The sequence below is a fragment of the Parasteatoda tepidariorum genome, chromosome 9 (assembly GCF_043381705.1).
Source record: "Parasteatoda tepidariorum isolate YZ-2023 chromosome 9, CAS_Ptep_4.0, whole genome shotgun sequence".
Classification (NCBI taxonomy): domain Eukaryota; kingdom Metazoa; phylum Arthropoda; class Arachnida; order Araneae; family Theridiidae; genus Parasteatoda; species Parasteatoda tepidariorum.
This window is the reverse complement of record NC_092212.1, coordinates 15,624,653-15,651,154: the sequence shown is the minus strand read 5'-3', so window position 1 is coordinate 15,651,154 and position 26,502 is coordinate 15,624,653. Positions and strand designations below refer to the sequence as shown.

The 26,502-nt window shown below is 26.5% G+C and overlaps 2 protein-coding genes across 3 annotated transcripts in view; one reads left to right on the top strand and one right to left on the bottom strand.

Annotated features, from left to right (window-relative positions):
• Positions 1–26,502, top strand: part of LOC107440996 (mitochondrial ribosomal protein L51) — a 53,650-nt gene that overhangs the window by 21,009 nt on the left and 6,139 nt on the right. The window lies entirely within an intron of this gene.
• LOC107441011 (coiled-coil domain-containing protein 63) lies at positions 7,588–26,483 on the bottom strand (the record flags this gene model as incomplete). 2 transcript variants are annotated; one of them, XM_043046337.2, is given in 9 exon segments in its annotated part: positions 7,588–7,685; positions 9,997–10,245; positions 16,853–17,153; positions 18,201–18,359; positions 20,913–21,094; positions 21,790–21,912; positions 23,849–24,038; positions 25,520–25,690; positions 26,416–26,483. In XM_043046337.2, coding segments are annotated over 8 exon segments (1,469 nt in total), but the record flags the coding sequence as incomplete, so codon positions are not given.

The following is a 26,502-nucleotide window of genomic DNA, read 5'->3' as shown; positions in this document are numbered from 1 at the left end:
AATTGATAAACTACAGATCTGCATGTATATTGGTATTCCGGATGAACCATCTTGCACAGGTTATTCTTCTAAGGATCTTGTTTTGGCATTGGTTTAATTTTCTCAGTAGATGTTGAGTTATCGTTGCCCAGGCAGGTGAGGCATAGGTAAGTATTGGGCGGATCATTGCTGTATATAGTAGCTTCTTTAGTTTAAGTGAAATATTCTGATTATATATTAATGGTTGTATGGCTATTATTGCTGCATTTGCTTTATCTATTGTGCTTTTGATGTGATCATTCCAGGTGAGTTTGCTATTGATTATAAGGCGAAGATATCTGCTTTTTTAACTATTGGTATTGGTATGTTGAACATTTTTGGTTGAAGTTGTGGAAGTATTTTAATTCTTCTTTTTTGTATAATTAATATTTGTGATTTTCGAGCATTTGCTGCAGTTTTTCATTTTAAGCACCAGTCTTCTATTTCGTCAATAAGATCTTGTAGTTTTTGAAGAGCATGACTTGCTTGCTTGTAAATATTGAACATATTTCGTAAATAATTTATTTCTCACTTTTATCTTTCCTTATTTATTTTGTTTTTTATTCCTAATTTGTCACAATTTTATGATTTACTTAAATATGTGATTTGCAAACTTTTGGTGCCTGGTATCTCTCTCCCAAAACTCTAATTTTTATTATATGTCAATTTATGTTCGATAAATCAGTTAATGCCGCATCGTAACAGTGCATTGAGTTATTCGCCTATTTCATACGAGGTCGCAGTTGTTAATGAGTTGTCCGATTAAAATGTTCTTTTCCGCACAGGGTGAAATAAATTGAAAACGCGCGTTCTCACTTACCACTACTTTCCCAGATTGTGACTTTAATGCGAAAGAATAAATTTAACACAAGTGCCAACTATAGTCAGCGCATCAAAATAGTGAATATTGTTATCTCAACTGCCTAAATTCTTGTAAAAAAAGTATTTACTAAAACCTAATTTTTTTTATGATAAAGCGGTATTAGTAGGATTTTACTTCTTTATTTTATTGTATTTTTCTTGAATAACATGACTTTAACTAACTAAAATCACTAATATATGAGAACTTTTCTTATTTCTAAGTAGACTAAATGTATAAATGCTGCACTGCATCACATTATTCCGGGAAATGTTGAAAAATTTTGAGGTCTTTAAGCAATGTTTTTGAGGAACATACTTTTTATTTTTAGTAGAACAAACGAGCATTTGCGTTAGATGACTAGGGAAACCACGACGAGAAAAAGATTTTAATTTTTTGTTTTCTGCTTCATGAGATTTTTGAACGGATCTCAACAATTTTCCACTCGTTAAATTTTAAATCTGGAATTGGTTACTTTCTACATTTTTCATATAATTTAATAATATAGCCTGAACCAAATTTGTTTTTCATATTTACTCCAGCGACTGCTATTTGTCCCCACATCTCCGGTACGTAGGGCGTGGTAGGAAGAAATTTCAGTCTATGATGTGATATGTTGCGGTTATATATTTTTTGTCTTAAGTGTTACTTTCAAATGAGTAGACAAGTAGCTTAACAAAACTTATATGCCCAACGTTTTTTTAAACAGACGGTTCTTTTCTTTAAAAAAAAAAAATGTGATTAACCAAATGTTTCATTCTAGGGACTTACTCTGCAGAAGATAGTTGTTGTTTCAACGCTAATCTATTAACTGTGTATTTATATTTAGATCTCTTTCCAAAGCACAGTTTCTTTATGGTTGCCACGGGCGACTAAAAAATACAAAATGTGATGAATCAAAAAATTTTAAGTTGTATTTAAATAAATTGAAAACAGCAACTTCTTGATCATTTTTTTATTTACAGAGATGCCAACTGCTCTGGACAAGACAAAATAATTTAAAAAACGGCAAGTAACTACTAACTATAAATTGCAAATATTTGAATAATTTGGCTAATTTTTTAACAAGTTTAACATGATTTCACTATAATGAAGTGGTGAATATATAAGTTTATTAACTATTTAGAAATAGTGGTGGATAAAAATCTAATAAATTGAATTTATTAAACAAAGAATCACAATTAATAAACTACCACTCGAAAATATTTATTCGCTGTCCGGAGCAAGTTGACAAGTAAAATAAAAAATTTATTTTACAATAGTGAATTTTAATATAATTTGGTTAAAGTATTAATAAATTAAATTATAAAACTCATAGTGGTAGTTAAAATAAAATAATTAAAGAGATAAAAAATGAATAAAAATTGAGTTTCTACCCTTTTTATATTTTTAGTCGCCTGTGGCGTACCCGTACTGACTTTGCAGATAACAGGAAGAAATAAGCACTTAAATGTTTTAATGAACTTGTTCCTAGATTATGCAAAGAAGACGAAGAATATTTTAACACTAAAAACTAATAATTTAATGAAAAGGAATTGTCAAATAAAACATGCATAAATGATTTGGAATCTTCATTTTTAAAATTCTCCTAAATGAAGGCTTTTCTTGATTTTACAAATAAATGATTAAAGAAAGTGATATCATGTGACTTTTTTTGAAATTTTATTTCTCAGAAACTATTCGATCGATTTCGCTAAACTTTTGGATTTTGACATATAAAATTGAATACCTTAAAATGATGTAAACAATTGTATACCTTACAATTTAAAAAATTTTCGACGATTATTAAATAAAATAATAAATATTTACTAAAATTTATTTTTTTAATGGAATTATCTTCGGACAAACGAATTTTATAATTGTATGCAAAAATGTTTTATTTTGTTAAAGCAGTTCTCGAAATATGGCGAAATGCGTAAAAAGTAAATTTAATTTTAAGTGGTCCAAACTATGCATCGCTATCCTGTTTAAACTATGGCAACCATGTTTTCCAGGTTGCGGCTACCCACTACATTTTGAGGGTCAGAAGTCCGAAAATTCATCGACTGTTTATTCAGAGAAAGTACGTTTTTTGCCTGATTTCATACCTTCAAAATATCGTCTGCACTAATTAATTAGGATATTTGTGATCACCCCCTCGAACCATTAAGATAGTGTCCTAGAACGTGAAGTTCCGATCATTAAATCAAAAGTTATTCAAAATGGTCCATTTTATTTTAAAGTGCATTTATGTCGTGTCTCTTAAATCCAAAATATTATCAAAGGGTAACTACCCTGCCACTTTCATTTTAAAAGAATCTTACTAATTACTAGATATGGAAAAATGATATGCTAATTTGGCCGAAGAGAATGTATTACATACCTGCCAACTTCTACGCATTTGGCGTAAAATTTTATTTCTTTATTTAAAGTGGTAGTAAAATGTATGCTTTCTATATATTCCTTCCGTTTATAAACTTAATTTATAATCTTTTTAACCACCACTATTTTTAAAAAAATTAAGTATATATATAATTTTAAATAGTATNGTGATCAGAGAAACAGGGTGCATAGCCAGATTTTTCAACAAAAAATAAGCACCTTTTAAGCACTCAAAAATATTTTTAATCACTTTAAAAAAATAAATTATAATCAGGATATGTGCAGTAATAAGAATGATTTCCTCCTACTGTTTAAAGTTCTTCATTTATGTACATAAAATCAAAAAAATGCAAAAACATTTTCAAAGACTTTACAAAATCATGATAAAACGTATGGGAAATTTTCGGTGATCAGAGAAACAGGGTGCATAGCCAGATTTTTCAACAAAAAATAAGCACCTTTTAAGCACTCAAAAATATTTTTAATCACTTTAAAAAAATAAATTATAATCAGGATATGTGCAGTAATAAGAATGATTTCCTCCTACTGTTTAAAGTTCTTCATTTATGTACATAAAATCAAAAAAATGCAAAAACATTTTCAAAGACTTTACAAAATCATGATAAAACGTATGGGAAATTTTCGGTGATCAGAGAAACAGGGTGCATAGCCAGATTTTTCAACAAAAAATAAGCACCTTTTAAGCACTCAAAAATATTTTTAATCACTTTAAAAAAATAAATTATAATCAGGATATGTGCAGTAATAAGAATGATTTCCTCCTACTGTTTAAAGTTCTTCATTTATGTACATAAAATCAAAAAAATGCAAAAACATTTTCAAAGACTTTACAAAATCATGATAAAACGTATGGGAAATTTTCGGTGATCAGAGAAACAGGGTGCATAGCCAGATTTTTCAACAAAAAATAAGCACCTTTTAAGCACTCAAAAATATTTTTAATCACTTTAAAAAAATAAATTATAATCAGGATATGTGCAGTAATAAGAATGATTTCCTCCTACTGTTTAAAGTTCTTCATTTATGTACATAAAATCAAAAAAATGCAAAAACATTTTCAAAGACTTTACAAAATCATGATAAAACGTATGGGAAATTTTCGGTGATCAGAGAAACAGGGTGCATAGCCAGATTTTTCAACAAAAAATAAGCACCTTTTAAGCACTCAAAAATATTTTTAATCACTTTAAAAAAATAAATTATAATCAGGATATGTGCAGTAATAAGAATGATTTCCTCCTACTGTTTAAAGTTCTTCATTTATGTACATAAAATCAAAAAAATGCAAAAACATTTTCAAAGACTTTACAAAATCATGATAAAACGTATGGGAAATTTTCGGTGATCAGAGAAACAGGGTGCATAGCCAGATTTTTCAACAAAAAATAAGCACCTTTTAAGCACTCAAAAATATTTTTAATCACTTTAAAAAAATAAATTATAATCAGGATATGTGCAGTAATAAGAATGATTTCCTCCTACTGTTTAAAGTTCTTCATTTATGTACATAAAATCAAAAAAATGCAAAAACATTTTCAAAGACTTTACAAAATCATGATAAAACGTATGGGAAATTTTCGGTGATCAGAGAAACAGGGTGCATAGCCAGATTTTTCAACAAAAAATAAGCACCTTTTAAGCACTCAAAAATATTTTTAATCACTTTAAAAAAAAAAAAATTATAATCAGGATATGTGCAGTAATAAGAATGATTTCCTCCTACTGTTTAAAGTTCTTCATTTATGTACATAAAATCAAAAAAATGCAAAAACATTTTCAAAGACTTTACAAAATCATGATAAAACGTATGGGAAATTTTCGGTGATCAGAGAAACAGGGTGCATAGCCAGATTTTTCAACAAAAAATAAGCACCTTTTAAGCACTCAAAAATATTTTTAATCACTTTAAAAAAAAAAAAATTATAATCAGGATATGTGCAGTAATAAGAATGATTTCCTCCTACTGTTTAAAGTTCTTCATTTATGTACATAAAATCAAAAAAATGCAAAAACATTTTCAAAGACTTTACAAAATCATGATAAAACGAGTAGTTTCTGATAAATATTGCAGAAAAAATTGTGAAAAACATGCTTTTTTTTGTAATTCATGACGGCAAACAGGGCAAAGAAAAAAAATCTCATTTTGAAAGATATAAAATAAATCAATTTTGACAAACCTTAATTGAAAAAAGCACTGTTAAGGTCTTTCAAAAAACATAAATCAGAAATTAGCACCTTTAAGAAACGCTACACACCCTGGAGAAGTTTAAGTTTATAACAAAAGTTACGTATCCAACACATTTTCTTCTTTTTCGTCTACTTGAAAGACAAATTCAAAAGGAATATAACGGTGAGACGGGTTCAGCCAGAAAACTACGGTAAAAAGGTTTTGGGATCAGACAAATCTTAGATTCATGATAAAATTTTCATAAATTTTTTACTACTTTTAAACGAACGTTTGTTTCAGTTATTGAGTTAATAAGGCATAAAAATTCCCAGCGATCTGCTATACCAGTTCAGTGCTTTTGCTTTGTGAAGCTACTGTTAATTGTCATTGTGTTGATTGTTTTCTTTTTTAAGTTTTCGTTTAGTCGTCTAGAATTTCAGATGATTCAGTTTGTGTCTTGGTTTTTTCACAGGTTAGCGAAAAGAAAAGGTTTTAATTCACTAATTCCCTTTACAGATAAAATGGCCACGAGACCACATAATTTGGCCTTTACCCCACTTATGTCTCAAGGAGGGACGGACTCGGGCTCTGAGGGCTTGGACCTCCAAAAGTGAGCCCGATCTACTCTCTAACAGGGTATAACTATGTGCTACATATATAAAGTGAAAAACGTGCATAAAGTACAAATAAAATACAGATATGAACATACGCTAGTTTTAGTTCTCTAAGCAAGAGCATTCCTCATCATATAAATACATAAAATGGTTGTGTTTTTGGTTTCAAGGCGCTGAGGAACGTTTCTTGTTTAAAACATTGAAACTATAATATGTCCATTTCTGTACTTCATTCACATTATTTCCCACTATAGTCCTGAAACACGTAGTATCAAAAAAAATTATTTTATTATTTCAACAGTTTATTTTTGTACTGAGATATTTTGACTTCATATCTAAAAAGGAAATGATGAGAAATAATAAATTTGTTACTGATTGCTAAGCCATACAAAATGTGGTTAGGTCTAATTTGATTTTTCTAGAGTGTTTTAGCTTTCAATGATAATTAAGAGTGCAGTTAGAATTTTCAGATGTCATGATTTATAAGGAAATAAAACTATGATTGATTTTCTTTCACATCAATTAATTCTTTATTTAGAAGACTAAAATATCTGAATGTAATTTTTTTGTCAAAAATTTTTATTTTTGATAATAATTATACACTTAGTAATGATGTTTATTATCATTATTTTTTATTTATTTATTTTTTTTTTTGATGAAGAAATGCATTTATCTGATAAGCATTACAAATAGAGCACGTCTAGTCATATAATTTAACATAAAGATTCTATGGCTTGAGATTTCGTTATCTGTAAATTAGACCTAAATCATAATGAATGGAATATGTGGGTTTACTGTCCGAAAAAAAAAATAGCCAGAGCTCATAAATGTTTAATATTGTTTTTTTGGAAGAGAGAACACTTTTAGTTCATTTTCTAAAAAGAGGATGTAATAGAAAATGTTAATAGAAAATTTTAAAGAAGAAAACAATGAAAAATATAATAAAAAATAATGAATATAATAAAAAATAATGAATTTTCAGAAAATAGTGTGCTTTGGTTTAACAATGGAATATTTTTAAGTAGAATTTTTGATTATTGTTTTCCTTTTGTAAATAGTTTATGTATTTTACTTCTGTATTTGTATTCTTTTCCTCTCTTCCTGGACTTTTTGCAAAACCTTTGGGGTACAGAGAGAGCAAATTTTAGACATTTCTTGTGCTCTCTCGATAGAAAAGGTTTCGTGCTTTTGTCTTTCGGAGCTGGTACCTCCTGATGAAGTCAGCTTCGGTTGTTATTGTTATATTTTTCATTACTTTCTTCTTCAAAATTTTCGATTGGTTTCAATTTTCTTATGGGATTTCGGCTGTATTGTGCAACCTTCCTTTGGAATTGTAGTATTGAACTGCTTTACACATGATTTTTGATTTCACTTACTATCAAATCAGTTAAGAAATTCTTAGGCGACATGTAAACTTCCTTACAAAAGTATAAATATTTCTGCACTTCATACTTTGATATAGTTGAAACTAACAAAGACTATTTCAAACTTATTAATTAAGCTTTCAATCGCTTATTGTCTTAATTATAAAAATTTTGAAACTCCACCTTTTCTCCTTTTTATAGTCATGCAATGATTTCTTCATTTCAAAAGATTTTAATGGTTTATTGTTAGTTTTTGAAAAACATCTTATATCATCACATTTCTATGAAGAAAAAAGAAACAATATTTCAATATAATTACATTTTTTCATGCACTCATATTTAGTAATAACTATATGAGAATATAATTTTAATCTAAATATTAAAGAGATTAATATAAATATTCATTAATAAAGAGATTTTTAGAAATAAAAACAATAATATCAAATTTTAAAAAATAGTTTCTTTGTTAATTGTGCCATTTTTAAGGCATCTTAATTTTGAGTTAAAACTCTATGTACTAAACTAGTAAAATAGTCCTAAATAAAATAAATGCATAAACCAAACAAAAATGCAGCACTGTATTAGAGTTTTAAAGACAATGAAATTTTGATTTTAAGCATTCTATCTTTAAGAAAACATGGAAATAATAAAAAGTGTATTTTTTATTTATAGAGTTTTCTTTTTCTGTTTAAGTTGTTTTCTAGGTCAGCTTCAACTTGTATGCATAGTTTTAAAAATTGCTGCATAATTTTAAAAATTTTAATACAGAATTTACAGGGTGCTACATGTTACCAAATCATTGTTGGAACTGGATTTGGGTTTACTAATTGTTAATATCATAAGTGCCTTCTTTTTAACTTCAAAAATTATTTACTGTAAAAAACTTAGACCAGAAAAAAACATAGCTTTTTATTTGGCAGTTACAGAGTCAGCCAAAAGCTGCTTCTAATTATAGTAAAACATCCAGGTGGCAATTATGAAGTCTTAGAACTGAACACTCATGTTAAAGGGCCAATTGCATATCATGAATATCTCTAGACTTATATAATAGAAGTAATTTATATACATATATTTCTTCCTGCAAAGTACTTTCATAAAAATATTAGTTTACTTCAGATAAAGTAAAACTTTTTACACTTAAAACTATGCTTAGTGTAAAAATATAATTGAAATAAAATTTTGAGTATCTAAAGCAAATTGCGCAAGATTTATTTCTTCAAAGCAATTGGAATATAGAAGTAATAGTTTTAAAATCAATTTTCTTCCAAGTCTCAAAATTTATTCTTTAAAAAAAATTAATTTAGCGCTTTAGAGTTTTTAATTTTAATATGACCATTAAATAAATGCCTTGATGTCAAAGAATTATAAAGATATTATTAATTAAAATACTCACTTGCATTATACCCCAGATAACAGTATAATCCTTTTTGAAAAAGAAAAAAAACATTTGTACAAAGCATCATCTTATTCTAAATAATTAGCTGACTTGATTACTTTTCCAAGTTGATTTTATAAAATTACATTCCTTTTCAAACTTTTTCTTGATATCATTTGTATTACAATATTATATGTTCCTGACATGAATAACATAACAAGATTCTTATCAGTAAAAGTGGAAGTCATGATAGCCAAAATTAAGTTAAATAAATAATGACGAGAAAAAAGAAGACACACCAAAAATTACAACGCATCATCCAAACACTGCCAAGCACCTAGCCTCATTTGTAGGTTTCTATCTTTTAACAGCTATGGCAGGTTTGGTATATATTTTTGACTAGAGTCAAACAACGTAGACAGCGCTTGAGCTGGTACCCTCTCTTCCCCACCACAATCAATGCAAGGACGTTCAGCCACGACCGATTTAGTGTACACCTTGCAGCATTTATGCGGTGGCTGTTATATTGGCTGTGAGGATAGAGTGCCAAAATGTATACTATTTAGATTTCTTTAGAAAAAGCTAAGTAGGCAATTAACAAACAAACATTCATCTCATACCTTATACTTTTAAAACTGTTCAAATACAATAAATATTTACTATTTCACACAATACATTTCTTATGGTAATACAATAATTCATCTGCATAAAAATCAGGGTTCCCACTCAATTTCAGAAAGAAAAAAAAATTCCTGACTTTTCCTGGCATACCAGGTAAATTTTAATGATAATTGAGTCCATAGTTTCATCAGAAAACTTTGATTCTTTTATTTGTAATGTGAAATATTAGTTCCTATGTTAAAAAAATATTTTAAAATGAGGATTGGTACTTTTCAGTTTGACTAAAATGTGAAATTTTTACAACAAATAATTGTAATATATGTTAGAATTATTTAACTCGAATCTCAATAACTGATTACAGTTACTGACAATTTTAAGACTGGTAATTTTCCAGGTATGAGATAGGAATACTCCAGGTTTTAGTAAAAAAATTGCAATTTTCCCTGACTATTCCCTGATATTTAGAGTTAAAACAAAATTCCCTAACAATTCCAGGTTTTCCCAGTTCTCCCAGACTCGTGGGAACCCTGAAAATATATTACTTCAAAACAGCAATTTAAAAAAAAAATTTAAGGGAATAAAGAGATAATTATTACCAATTCAGTCACGAGTTTATGACAGCGGATAACATCAATTATTCTCCTTTCTAAGGCTTCCAAATATTGAAGCACATTATCATCAGTTATTCCTTCATCTACAGTGAATGCAACTCGGTGAGAAGAAAAATTATCCAAGAAATTATAAATTCTCTTCAAAGCACTCTTAATTGCTTCCAATTCTTCTGCTTTTAAATCAGAAGCGTCTTCTAACTCTTGTGCTTCCATTCTCAACATATCAGTACAATTCTAAAAAATATTTAATCGAATGGGACAGATTAAAAAAAAAGTAAGTAACATAATAAAAAAAGATATATTGATATAAAAGATGAAGGAAAATGAAGCAGACAGAGTTAAAGAATTTTTAGATAAAATAAATAATAATAAAAAAAAAACAGTATAGAACATATATATATATACACATATAAAATGTTAGAGTATAAATAATTATGTGTTATAAAAGAATGATCTTTAGAAAATTATTTCATCAAATAAAAATGGGTAAATATTAGTGATGCAACGGATCTTAATTTGGCCGGATAACGGATACCGGAAATCCGGCCAATCTTTGAGCCGGATATCCGGTATCCGATCACAGTACTTTTTTAAAATATGTATTTATAATCAATTGGACTAGACAAAACTATTATTTTTCTTTTGCTTATATGATTATATATTTCTTTTAAATAAACTTTCAATTAAGAGTACTTAACTTTAAATTTCTGAATATCAATAAATAACTATTATGTAAATAACACTTAGTTGAAGAATGTTATCTGCACTGAGTATTGTGCTTAGCTTAAATAAAACCACTGATAGAATATTTATTATAAGCAGGTGGCAGAAACAAACATCTGTTAAAGATTCAAACTTATTTATATAAAAAATCAAATTGAAATAATGAATAAATTAATAATTTTAAAAATATTTCTTTCTTTTGTTCTTAATATTGAAGTATATATATAATTTTAATCATCTTTTTCTGAAATAATGTTCTTGTTCTGAAATAATGTTCTTATGCTCTTGCCATTTGCAAAAACAGGTTTCACTTCTGTAGGTTATTCTTACCACCCACTTTGTAAGACCAGGTCCCTAAGATAAGAGATAAGATATATTGTGTAATGGTCAATGGTGTTTTCCCCTTTGTTAACTGTAACTGAATCTGTATACTTACCTCAGTTATGCTTTGATAGTTATAGGCTGCAGTTATATTTTACTTCATTTTAATAATTGTGAGAATAAATTTGTCATAAACTGTTGAAAGGCAATTATAATCATGAGTTTTAAAAGCAAAAGTGCTGTATGGAATTATTTCAAGTATGTGGAGGATGCAATTAAAGTGAAATGCAATCTTTGTTCCTGTTTTATCTCAAGAGGTGGAACAGGCAAAAAAGCATCAACTTCTCCACTATTAAATCATCTAAGGAGAAAACATTTAGCAGAATATGCCAAAATTAATTACTGCAATGAAAAAGGTCAGGATTTAGGTTTTGAATCCACTGATGATACTGTAAATGCAGATGATCCCAGTGCAAGTTCTAAAAAAAGAAGATTGGAGCAACCAACTTTAGAGGCAGTTCTGGAAAAGAAAAAAATCTTGGATATAAACAATCCAAAAGCTGTAGAATTACATTATGTTATTGGCCAAATGATAGCAGTAGATAATCAACCATACTTATTTGTGGAAGATGAAGGTTTTCGAAATCTCATAGCAAAAACACAACCATAGTATAAAGCTCCATCAAGGGAATATTTCAAACAAGTAATTATATCAAAAATGCATTCAAAATGTAAAGAAGAAATTGAGTCATTGCTTTCTTCAGCTACATATATATCTTTAACTACTGATATATGGTCTAATTCAGTTTTATTAGCTTTACTGCTCACTGGATAGATAATGATTTTAATTACAAACATTTTGTATTAAACTCAAGACACTTTCCCGGAAGTCATACTGGAGAAAATGTAGGCAAGATGTTAAGCAGCTTGAGCGAGGAATGGAATGTGACAAGTAAAATATATCTGGTCATTCGTGATGGTGGTTCAAATATTGTAAAAGCCGTAAATGATCTCAATTTAGAAAGTGAATCTTGTTTTTTACATAATTTGCATTTNATATAAATAGGCATTATTAATATTAAAGTAATCTACGTATCGGCTAGTGATGCAACGGATCTTAATTTGGCAGGATACCGGGTATCCGGCCAATCTTTGAGCCGGATATCCGGTATCTAGCCGCAGTACTTTTTTAAAAATAAGTATTTATAAAACAATTCCTCAGATCGATTAATACTTTATTCTAATATTTGTCTTTAATATAACTGCCAACCATTCAGATCTTTTCTCAATTTTTTAAATCAAGTGAAACTAGAAATTTTTTTTTAATGAAATTAGTTATTTATTAGTTAATATTTATTTGTTTTTGGGAGGTTGGCTATTATATATTTATATATATAATAAATATGTATATCCGTATAGTAAATATATTCTGTTGTAATTGTATACCATATATTTATATACTACATACTATGTTATATTACTTAACTTTCAAAATACTAACATACTTTAAGAATATTTATATTAATGGTTAGTATAACATAGCTGTTGTAGGTAGCACCTAATACATAGCACCTAATACAAATATGTTGTAGGTAAACCTAATACATATTTTAAGTATAATTTCTTTATTTTATAAACACTATAAGTATAAAAAAAATTATATTTGAAAAGAATATTGATTTTTATGTTAATATTACATTTTCTACCATCATTGTGATGAATTATTTATATATATATATATATATTTCATTTTTACCTTTCTACTCAATATTTTATTTCGAGCCAAATGTTACTACCGGATAATCGTAATAACCGGATACCCGGCCTACTAGCCGGATAGATACTGCCTGCCGGATATCCGTTGCATCTCTAGTAAATATTATACATAGATAAAAGAAAGTTTGTCAAAACATTTAAAAAAAAATCAATTACATAAATGCTTGTTTATTTTTTAAAAAAATCTTGAATTTAAAACAATGGTTTCCTGGAGCAAATATATTTCAGAATTTTTCACCTCTTTTTTTTCAAAAAAAACAAAACAAAACAAACAAAATCATTATTTGTACATACTCATTATTTGTATTATACATTATTAGAAATTATTTTAAAAATAAAACTTAAAAAAAAAAGAAAGATAAAAAGAGTTATGTTTGTATTTTTTTTCTCTCTCTCTTTTATTTTATTATGTTTGTATTTTTTCTCTCTCTCTCTTATGTGTTATTATTTTCTATTACTATTATCTCTCTCTCTCTTTTATTTTATATGATGTATGAGATTTATTTTCCATTTAATGTTGAGATTTTATTATGGGTATTCATGGCATATTTATAAGATATTTAATACATAATATTACATAATTTCTCAATATCATTTCATTTTAAATTAGATTGATATTCGTTATGGTATAAAAACGTTTATTCAATAGAATATGTGTTTAAATTTTATAATGTTTCAAATCAATTAATTGAGAATAAATTGACATAATATTGTATTTTAATATACAACCCAAAACTATTGTATCTTAAATCACATAATTATTTTTTATTGTATAAGAAATGCTGCTTCAATAAAATAGCTGGGTTTTTTTCTACATCATTTAAAACTCTGGAAGAAAAAAAATTAATAAAAACAATTCAAAGTAACAAAAATAAATAAAACTTAAAAAAAAAATGGATTTTGCAATTCGTCTTATTTGTTTCTCAGACTCTATAGTCAAATACAGGGCTGTGAACTACTATGTTTTGTGCAAAATACTTTATAGGATGGTAGACAAGTAAGAACTAAAGCTTTTTGAATTTCTTGTAACTCCGCCAATATTTTAAAAGCTTTACTACGAGAGAGCTAGAACAAAGTGGGATTTTATATAACTTTTGAATCACTTAAATGTACTGGTGTGGAAAATAAATTTTTAAAAAAATTACAGAACAAGAGACCATACATTAAAGCATAATCTTATTTACCACTCAAAGAAAATTTCCCAAAAAGCATAGAAAGTTGGTAGCCCTTCAAATATACAAAGAAAGAAGCAGAGAAAAAATCTGTTTGTAAGTTATCATTTGTAAAAATGGAAGCATGAATGAAATTGGACTCAAAAATTTGCTAAAAAATATGAAATTTTTTTATATTGAACTAATTACACTGATATTATAATGCAAACTGATATTAAAAAATGCAAAAAAATTTATTTGCAATAAATATCATATGTAATACAATGCTCATAAAAAAAATCAAAATAAAATTAACAAAGATTCCTGTAATAATAACAAAATATATATGATGACAACCATGCAAAAACAAACAGAATAAAATGTATCTATACATTTATACTTACAAAAATAAACAAAAAATAATAATTTTTCTTCCAAAAAATTATTTGCATTGAAGGTGAAAGACCCCAGAAATCCTTTATTGCAATGCATTATTTAGAAATAATGATGATTAAGATGCATTGCAAACCTAAATAATTTCAAAATAAAAATAATAAAAAAAAAAATTCAAAATATGAAAGTATTGCAAAAAATACATATAAAAGAGAATAAATAATAAAATTTTGATGAGTTTCAAAAAAAGGAAGACACAATAAATTGTAACTCTCCAAAGAGAAAAATAAAATAAAACAAATTGTTAAATTTTATTGGCAAATAAATTATAAAACTTAAATGCGTTATAATGAGAAAGAAGAAAAACTATTCAGATCCCATCTCAAAATTTATAATATTTTAGGGTTCCATTTAAACAATGCAGTAGAGACAATGTTTTATAAGAGATTAGTTATAATAGCAAAATAAATAATTCTTAGATATTCTAATTTGACTGTTTTATTAGTTTTGATTAATATAGAAAATAATCAAACATAGAAAATATAACTTTAAGATAAGATTATAATTTTTAAGGTAAGATTATAATTTTAAAATTAATTCTGTTAATGTGGATCAACACACAAGTAGCATTATTTTAATTTATAAAATCAGTACCTCTGTTAGTCCAATATTTAAAAATTGATAGATTCAAAACAAAAAAAGTTCTAATAATTGTAGTCCTCAATAAAATGAAATCATATTTTTTTTCATGCTTCTATCTTATTATTTAGCAATATATGTTTTTAAATCAAATAAATTAGACATCAATAATACTGCTGTGCAATAGAAAAATCAGCCTAAAGGACAAAAAACTTGTATAAGCAACTTATTCTGAATGAACTTACTTTTTTTCAATCAATTTGGCATTTTTGTATGATAATCTCCGTATCAAAAAAAAAATTTTTTTTCTTCAAAAATAGATTTTGTTTTATCATTTTTTAAAAAAAAATTCTATTTTAGCTTTCAAAGCATGAGTAATAGATTTTACTAATTTCTTTTTTAATTTATTATCTGTTTTTTGTCAAACCACTTTTTTCTTGAAATCAAATGCGAAACACTTTTGCTGTTTTCTTATTTGCACGACAGAATAATAATATCATAAGACAGACAAAATATAATTAGTTTTAATCTTTCTTAAATAAGTAGTCAATTTATGAAAAAAGACAATAAATTATCAACCGGAATTTATTAATTAAACATTAAGATTTATTTGTATTGTCTGACAATTACTTATTCATTTAGAAAAATGTAATTAACAGTATATAACCCCTCCCCCCATAGAAATACATTCTTACATTGCGGTTCTTGCCAGTTGGTAAACTCACTAAAGAAATTTGCCATGCATTAATAATAAACTTTCCAAGAATAAAATCATTCATATATCAATGCAAACTCAGAAAAGAAATTAGCCACTTATTACTAACATTGATCTTCCTTCAGCCATCAAAATAACATCAAGACAATCAACATTTACTAAAACTGAAATAGAATCATTGATTCATTGTAATAGAAATGCTCAGTTGTAATGTTGTTTTTTTTTAATTTTATTAAAAAAAAATTATTGCCAGTTTGCAAACTCACGAAAGAAATTAGCCACTTATTAATAACAAACTTTCCAAGAATAAAATCATTCATATATGATAACATTGATATTCCTACGGCCATCAAAATCACAATTTGACATCAGGACAAGCATTTAAATCAAAATAACTTGATAACTAATCAATATTTATTAAACTGAAATAGAATCATTGTATTAGAAATGCTCAGTTAAAATGCTTTGTTTCTAGTTTGTAAAAAAAATTATTTAGGTATCATTTGAAAATAACAGGTACCTTTTCATTCACTTCGCTTTATTTAACTCTAATTTAGATGACTAATTACTTTTCATGACACAAATAGGGATGGAATTTAGAACTAGTGGGGGGAAAAGAGATATTTTTTCAAACAGAAATGAGAATATTGTAATTTATTTAATTATTTGTTCACACTGCTAAAGAGAAGAGGTCTTCTTTCATTGAGGAATGTATACAACTTTAAGCTTACTAATATAAAATTGAAATTAAAATAGATTCACTTACCCAATAAAGATTTCTAACAAATAACTAAATTCATGTTAATTAATTTTAATGATTTTTTTTTGTATATTTAAACTTGTAATATCTTGAAAAACTGAGAAAAAATACTATCACACTTCTGAGAGGGCGACTGAGCCATTTATTATAATTAGCCCCTTCAGGTACTGATGCAATCATGTTAATTGGCATACACAGTATTATTTGTATTATCTTTTTTTAACATCATAACAAACAAACAAAAAACACTATTTTAAAATGCTCAGAATATCTATTATCTTGAATGGTTATGCTTTGGTTAATTAAATTTGAATGTAATGAAACATCATAAATTACAAAAACTGAAGAAAGTTTTTTTCTTACCTCAATATCATTTCTTACAGCCAAATCTTTTCGATTTTGCTCTTTATACTGGCGGCTCAGAATATCTAACTCTTCTCTTTGAGCTCTGACCTCTTCATGCAAGTTCTCAATTTCTATACTCATATTATTCACCTTTTCAAATAAAGCCAGGTTACTTTCCTCCTCCACAAGGTATGCCTTGCATATGCGATTGACATCCTTGCATCCAGAAGCAAGTTGAATTCGGGCCATTATTCTGTGATATGACAGCAGGCGCTGCTCCATTATTTGTTCATTTCGAGTCTCTAGCTCCTTCTCTTCACTATTTAAAAAAGAAGAATAAATAAATTCTATGTATATACGAAGACAGATTGAATAGGAAACTTTTCATGCAGATCTTCAACTTGGAAGTTTATACTCTCCACATCACTTACAGTGACAGTTAAGTAATAAATAAGCTGAAATATAATTTTAAAATTAAATCAGACCTTAAAAACATCACAGCATGCTTATCAAGTCAGTTATAAGTTCATATGCTTATCTTTGAATTAATTAAAGGTCAAAACTTTTAATAATTGGGAAAAATTTCCTGGCATCTAGTTAAAGAAATTGTAAGGACTTCTAATGTAAAAAATTGGATGAGATACATAGAATCAGTACTGGTAGTAGAATACTTATCAGCATAATGAGAATGATAACTGAGTCTTCAAATATATACGAAAGATTAAGATTAGTAATACATAGGCTTTATTTCTAAATATTCTAAAAATAGGGCTGTGACAAGCCAAAATTGATTTAGTTTTTCATCAAATGAACAGAATAGAAAAAGATTTAAAGGGTCAAGAAATTCGAAATATTGAAAACAAGGAATGCTTATTCCGAAAAATTACGTTTTCTGCCTAGTTTCATAATTTACAATATTGCCTGCCCTGATTGAATAGCATATTTAGGGTTAGGCCCTTAAACCAATAAGATTGAATCTCAATAAGTGAAAATCTGATTATTAGGTCAAAAGTTAATGAGGATGATTTCATTTTGAAGTGCACTGTACAGATATAAAATAGTTCATTGAAAGAGATATTTTTTAATTTATTATTTATATAATAATGAACAGGTTCAATACAGTGTTCTATGAGTTCCAAAATAGTCTGAAAAAAAAACATATAACAACATATTTTTATGATTGTTTAAAAACAACCACACATAATTTAAAAAATTACTATTTTTTTAGAACCAGATGCATTTCATATTTGCAATATAAAAACTTTAATAACAATGAAAAACAGTATGCATGCATGTTTTTTGTAAGTTCTATCATTTAGTGAGTAAAATTTCGTGAATTACTTTAAAAGTAAAAAAAGAATCAAACCTATTTGCCACTCCGTCTCTTGATTTAAACTCTAAAAATGACTTCAACTGTTCATCTTGCTCCACTAAAATTTTTAATTCTTTAATCTTCTCACCCAAACGTTTCTGATCCACTTGAGTTCTTTCATTCACAAGATTCAGCTTGTATTTCACAGATTCTCTAAAAATTATTATCTGTATGCCATTATTAATCATACAAAAATTATAACCATTGAAAAATATATTCTAATTATATTAAATTCATAAATAAATCATTCAATAATAAGGTTTCATTTCATTTACCTCCAAATTATATTGAAAAAAATATTAGAATATATTGTTCTAAGAGTGTGAAAACCATTTTTTAATACAAATGAAACTTTTTTGAGAGGGAAACTGATTTATTGGAACTTTTTTGTAAGAGGAAATACTCTATTAATCAAGCATTTGTGGGTATACTTGTTCGAAGAAAATTATCATATTAAATGTGAGTTAAATAAGAACTAGTCTCATCAACTCTGATACATGAGATTTAACTAAAACTAACTTCATTGGAAAATAAGAGAGTTAGGAAAAGTAAATCATTTGTAGCTATGAAAAAAGAAACAATAGTAATATAACAGTCCTTGCAATAATAAATTTCATACATATCAAAATATTCAAAGAAAATTCATCTTTCTATCAGAAATCAAAATTGTTTTAATAATTAAATTACAAAAATGTTTTCAATTGTCTTCAAAAAAAAAAAAATAAATAAATAAATAAATAAAAATAAAAACTAACTTGGCATAGTAAATATGAAGATAAAACAGGATTAAACTGAAAAAACTGCAAATTTCATGATTCAATTGAAAGAACTAGAATTTTTATGGTAGAATTTAAAAACTGAAATTTTATATATCTGATAGGAAATACAAATATAAAACAGTTTGCATAAATTTAATTAGGATAAGAGATCAAACAAGAAAGAGTTTGGTAAGTAATAGAATACAAAAGTATACAAGAAAGATGAGTGTAAAAATATTATGAAACGATTTTAGTATTAAAATGTAAGCAAAAGTGATGTTATCTCAAACACTTAAATACATAAACAGTACATAATCAGTCAGCAAGCAGTCAAATAAACAAAGTAAATAAATTAAATAAAAAGTGAGAGTAACAAGCAGCCTTCACAGATTTGTCTGTAATAAACTTTAAAATAATAGAACGATTCTCGATGTGGTTACCCACAGCAACCTTGTGGCACAGATAGCAACCAGTAGTTTTGTAATAATTGCAACTGTAACTAGGCCTGTTATTTCCTTTCTTGAACTGGATATTTAACCGCTTATCAATAAATACATTAACCTATGAGAATATTCTGCTATCTTCCATTTTATTGTAAACAATATTCTTCTAACATCATACAAAAGAAAAACTTATTGGGCCATAACAGATCCAGTTCAAACAAATCCACCTTGTTTGCGGATTTCCATATATATCACGATGGGTGAAAATCCAGTCTTGAGTAATGCATACATAAAAAAATATGTTCCAATACAATCGAAAAGATTTTCAAGTCCTTCTAAAATAAAAAGAAATCAATATTTGCATGCATAAGACTTTATGTGTCTAAAGCTTGCTTAAAAATAAACCAAAATCAAAATTTTTCAAAAGGTTACACGTTTGGCCAAAAAAGTGCTAAATTTATCATGAAGTACAACCAAAATCTAAGTATTGCACAAGTAGGCTTGAACAATTGATCGATGTCAATTGCAATATTTCATAAAAAAAGAAATGATTTTCAAACGCTATTAAATTTTAATATTGGTTATACTCACACCAACGAAAAGATATATGTCATATTGTCTTTAGGCTGGTTTGAGTTTAATCTATATCTATGTAATCGATCATATATTATCTATAAACAGAATGAATCAACATACATATAAAGTTAATGTATATTTAGTAGTAAGAAGAATAAATAGAAATGCATATAAAGTCAATTAATATCAACTGATAAATCAAATATTTTAAAGCTTTATAATAAGCTAATATATTTTTATAAGAGATTTATGTCAATATTTGTTCACTTAAGTTATTTTAGATATACTTGGCACAATTAAAGAAAATAAGTTTGTATTTGTATCAAGAACTTCATAACAGCATGACTTTTAAATTCATCGCTCACACGAAATTAAAGCAACCAAATTTTAATAAGAGAAAGAAAAAAGTACCGTTTACAAACATACATGCCTAACTTTAGATATCTATAATTTTTTTGTATTTTTAAAATGTTTTTGCTCTTTTTAATTCAAAATTGGGTAGAAATTTATATTTTTATTTGTTAGTTCTTAAAGGAATTTACTTGCTTATATACATATGATTTTTATAAGCAATTTTAAGACAATAATCTCCATAATTTAAGTAATTTTTTAATACATAAAAAAATAAGGGTAATACAGGGATAATGGCAAAATTTAATGGAGTTGGTAGCTATGGTACACTATTCGTTGTTTCAAAACTATCATATGTAGAGATTAAAATTTGAAAAAGTCAACCAATAAATTTTTAAACAGAAAAGGCATTATAAAAAGAAAACAAAATGGAAATAAATGAATGGAAGTAAATGATAATGAGTTATGATAAAATTTTATTATTCATAAATCATTTTTTTGTTTTTGAATTCAAATCATTTTTACAAACATATTTTTAACAAAGAAATCTGTTTAGGAAATAATATAAGGTAGTTTACCCTGTTTGATATGACATAGTAGCAGAATGAACAACCTCCAATAAAGTTTTCCTACCCAAGGCTAATAATCGTTTGATGTTACTGTACTTTCTACGAAATGAACTTTGAGTGAGAAGCAAAGAGTTGATATCCTCTCTCAAGTTATTATTAGATATGAGAAGTTGATTGTATTTATGCAAGCTCTGTAAATAAATAAATAAAATCAACAAATAAATCAATTTTGTATGATATAAAAAAAAATCAATTAATATCTACCTACAAATAGATCCATAAAATCTATCTTATAACAACTAAGAATAACAAAACAGTCATATATGATGTATTTAATGACAAAATTTAAAGCATTTATAACTAAGACGACAAAATTACAATCATTCATTAAAATACATACTGGAGCATAAGAAATAAATTTACATGCTCTCAATGTCTTAATTTCAATGTTGCGGAAGAGAAGTAAAATAGTAATAAAAAAAATAAGTAGGTAAAGAGCTGAAAGCAGAAGCCAAAGGGAAAAAAATAAATAAAATAAATAAATATATAAAAAATAATGGTCAAGGGAAGAAAAAAAATGGTGTTACAAACTAAATCTGGAATTGTATCAAAATGTCACAAGAATGAAGTAAAAGAATAGATTACTAGGCTTCCATTTCACTTGAAAGATGAAACCCTTGTAAAGAGACTGTAAAACTCAAAACTTTTTTAAAAATTTAAAGCATTATTTAATGCAAAAAGTAAGATATACATTAAAAATTTATGTATCAAATTAATAATAAGAATATAAAAGTCTTATACTTGAAATAATTGTAAAATATAATTATTATATAAGAAAAGAAAGAATATTCTAATAAATAAGACAGTAAAGAATGAAAAATATTACTCCATTTAAGCGATTTTCCAGAAAGGAAATATTTTGCTGGTGCTTAAGAACCCTACTCGAACTACGCAGGGCTTTGACAACTTCCTTTTGCTTCACTCTAGTTTTTTTGTCAACTTCTGATATCTGGAAGAGAGGAATTTCATCGAGTTTGAAAATCATATTGATAACAAAATATATTTGGAAATAGTTCAAATAGAACAGATTAATATATTAACTTCAGAAATAATAAATTAAAAAAATTAATATAATTCTTTTCATTAAAATCAAATAGGCAACAAATTTTATTTTTTTGGTGGCTTGATGATCACTTTAGCTGATATATATTATGCAAAGCTTTGTAAGTTAATGAGCTCTGCTTTTGACATATTACTCATATAAAACACCTTTTGGGTGATTATGGACTAGAGAATGCCCAAACTTCCTTCCATTTTTAAATTTCAATAGTTCATATCACTTTATTAGCAGAATCTGATGCACTAGATTGCACTAGCATAATTATCTATCTAACTCACATTAATTAAAGTTACTTATACAATCAAGATGACAGAATTATAGGTACTTATACAATATGTTACACACAAAGATAAAACTTTAACAGATCTTATTAATTAGCTCTTATTTTTTCTTTTTTGCAAAATACAAGCCTCCTATAAAGTAACAAAACTGTTCTGGAATGGTGCATTCAATCTAGACTAACTGAAATATTAAAAACTTTTTGTTGGAACGGGGGGAAAAAAACAAAAAAAGGGGGGAAACAGGCATGTTCTATAAAACAGTTAATTTTCCAATTTGAGCTAAGAATGATCATATCACAATTAGGGCTTTATATTTTAGTTCTTAAGATATTAGCCAGATTAAAATTCTTGTCTGCCACTATTTGTACAATAAATTGATTAATTTTAAAAATGTTAAGATGCGCAGTGACCAAAACTATTTAAGAATGTAAAAATTAAATTGGAACTCATTTATTAAAAATAATATTAATTTTAAATAAGGTTGGCATAAAGTTTCCAATACCATCAACATATTATTAAACAATAATAAAATTAGAAACTCAAATATCAAAAAAGATCCTGTACTTTTAATGTTTCATGTTTGTATACCACTGCATTTTGGCTCAAAAATACTTTTTGACAATTGCACCCCTAGGATCAAACTCTAATAGAGTAGGAGGTGTCCATAAGGTTTTCTGAATTCTATTCTGATTTAGAGCTTGCAAAAAGGAGACCCTCAATCTGGGAAAAACATAGCTTGATTTGAAACCAAACTTATCAAAGAAAAAGTTTACTTGCCAGCCCTAAATATTAGGTAGCAAATGGAGAGCTTGTAAGTGAAAAATTTTGCACCGCGTCGTAAAAGCATCTTCATTTACAAAATGAGTAGCTGTCCATTTTTTTAATAATCAAGTTGTATTTTTAATAATTATACAACAAAAAGTTGCAGCATATGTTATTTATACTTGATTATTAAATAAAACATTGTTAAAAAGTACATTATAAATAATCAAGTTATATTTTTAATAATTACATAACAAAAAGATGCAGCAAATGTTAATTATACTCAATTATTAAATAAATATCTTCAAAAAATTTTATACTTTCAAATAAAAATTTAACAGATTATGATATTTTCAAAAAAGACGAAATTTTATAAAACGCAAAATGAAATGAAAACTATTTATGTAACCAAAATGTTTACTTTTCCAACAAATATAGTGAAGTGAAAAAGTTTTTAACTTCAAAATGATATTAAAAATAACAGGATACAAAAATATAAGGAATCTATAAATATCAATATTAAATCAATGGAAAACATCCCAATTAATCTGAATTAAGATTATTTAATGAGAATTTTAATACAGCAAAACATTTATAACATAAATGATATCCAGGGTATATCAATTTAAAATAACATAAAAATTTTTCAGACAAAAAGTAATATTGAGATAAACTAAATAACAAATTTTAAATCTATAAAAATTATTGATAACTCAATTCATTGAATAATAAAATTGTTTGAAGTAGTTGGAAGAAGTAATTTTATGAACTTCATAACTTACATCTCGTTTATAATTTTTCAATTCCTCAGTCTGCTTCGTCAAAAGATTTTCCAGCCTTATCATTTCATCTAAAGCTTTTCGAAATCGTTCTAAATTTTGGTTAGCTTTGTTTGAGAAACTATCACCCTCTTGCAGTCGTAGCTGTAAAGTTAGTTCTGACTTTTGCTTCTTTAATTCAGATATTATTTCCCTAAATTAATGAAAAACAAACAAAAATACTTTAAATAAAAATAACTTTTTGTTTAATCATAATCAAACATTCTACAAAATGAATAAAATTGAATCTAAAAAAATGATAAGTAATGAAAAGAGACTTCAATAAAATTACCTCATATTTTTCTAACATTAGCAATTGAAAGAAAAACAAAAAGAATTGATTGAACAAAAATATGTTGAAACAAGGCTACAGAACTATTAAAATCTATCAGATTCTTAAATCAATATTAATTGTCTCACTAATTAAAAAATGTGATGTTTTACGTCTAATATTTTAATGAGATATAAAAAGATTGAGTATTAGACTGATGAAATATTAAAATAAAAATATTTTCCAAATTAGACAGCTGAAGTATTAAATTCAAAATTGAAATATTTTTTTTAATTATTATTATCATATGAACAGCCATTACTTTAAAACTCAAGTCTTAGGTAGAAATTAGTTATTTTAATTTATTTAATCGAAAAAGACCAAGAACCAGTTAAAGAAATAAATTAAGTTTAGAAATGAGAACAATGATTTGTTATTTTTAAAAATACAAAGCATGATTAAACAAGAAATTATTTTCATCACTACATGAAAACTAAGTAAAAAATAAAAAAAGAAATGTATTCTATGTCCAATTCATTAAAAATTGAAATGAAACAAAATTTTACATTATAAAAACTTCAACAAGCTTGAATTTATTCACCTGCTATTTAAAACTGCTGTTAAGAAAATTGTATTCTAAGCAGGGGTCTGTCCAGACATTTTGTGAAAGGTACCATTTTTGTCAAATTGTGAAAAAATTACTCACATTTGTTCAACCAGGGTCCTGCTTTTAAGAATTTGTGTAAATAGGGTCCGGTTATTGCAAAAAACTCAAGGAGATTTTAAATTGTAAATAGATACAAGATTATATCAGCATCGTAAAATTATAATAAAAAACAAATTTAAAAAATAAACAGCAATTGCTGCTTCTAAATTAGAGATGCAACAAACATTTGGTATTTAGCCTATACTGCTGAAAGCAGAATATTCATTTCAGACGAGTAATGGAAGAATCGTTTACATCCAGCTTTCTTATTTTCTGCCCTGGGAAGGGTTTATTAAAAGGGTCCGATTTAAAGAAAAATCATTTTGTGAAGGGTCCGTTTTTATGAAAAGATATTTTGTGAATGGTCCGTTAACAGCCCCAAATTTCTTCTAAACAAACCCCTGCTAAGTGACCTAACATCAAGGATGTTTCCCTATCGGTACCTATTTATGCCAAAGAACTTTTTTTTTACTTAAAAAAAATTTTTTTTTTTAAATTAAAAGTTTGCCAAAGGTGGTAAACAGCCCTTTGAGTTGGTCACCTTCCATGATATTGTTTTTAATTTCTCATGTACCACTGTTTGGTTGTGTGTCGCCAAAATTTGGTAATTTTTTTTTTTTTTTTTTTTTTTGCAGTTCAGAAATCTTCCAGAGCATACCATTGCTTTCTTATCTGTTGTTGCATCTTTGTGTGTGTGGTGTGACGAGACATTTCTTTCTTTTTCATTTCATAGCATAATCTTTGATATTCATCTCTCACAACAAGTAACCTCTCCTGGTTTATTTTTAATTCAGTTGGCTTTGAATCATCTTCTATGTTATTCATTGTCCTTAAAAATAAGAAATTAAAGATTGTATACAATACAAGACACATATAAAAATATATATAGCTCATTTAATGATTTTACTCTAATTACAAAGAAGAAAATACAATAGTAAACAATAAGGACTAATTAAAGCAAAATAAACTGAAAATCGTGCTTTACAAACCACATAATTTTCTTAATATTTAAAATTCTTCACATAATGCAGCAAAGTATGCTAACATAAAATTGCTAGGAAAGTTGCAAACATTTTTTTTAACACAATATGTTTCAGCAAGAGTTAAAAATAAGTTGCACATTTTAAACATCATGTAAAACAATGATCTGAGTATGTACTATTGATAAGAATTCTATTTGATTTGTAGAAACCATTTAGAAATTATAAGTAAAAATAAATAAAAAAATTTAAAAATGCTTTAATTTAAAAAAAAAAAAAGGAAAGTTGTATAAAGAATAGAGATATATTTAACAAATCAATCTCCCATTAAGTAAAAATAGAATCACTCCACATTTAAAATAATAAATAAAATTGCTTAACAATTAGACTTATTTATAAATAAAGGTACACATATTGCTTAGCATAAATTAAACATTAAAGACACCATAAGGAAAATACTATCTCATTTACTTTAAATAGAAATAAATAAGATAATCCTCAAAAGAATTTAAATATTAACGTTGTGAAATTTACAAGATTAAAATCTAAAAATCAAAACAAACTAATAATTTACTACAAGTTATGAAGAATTAATACAATGTTTGTTTTCATTTTTGAACATAGAAACCGTTTCGAGTAATACAAAAAGCTTCTGGTTGNA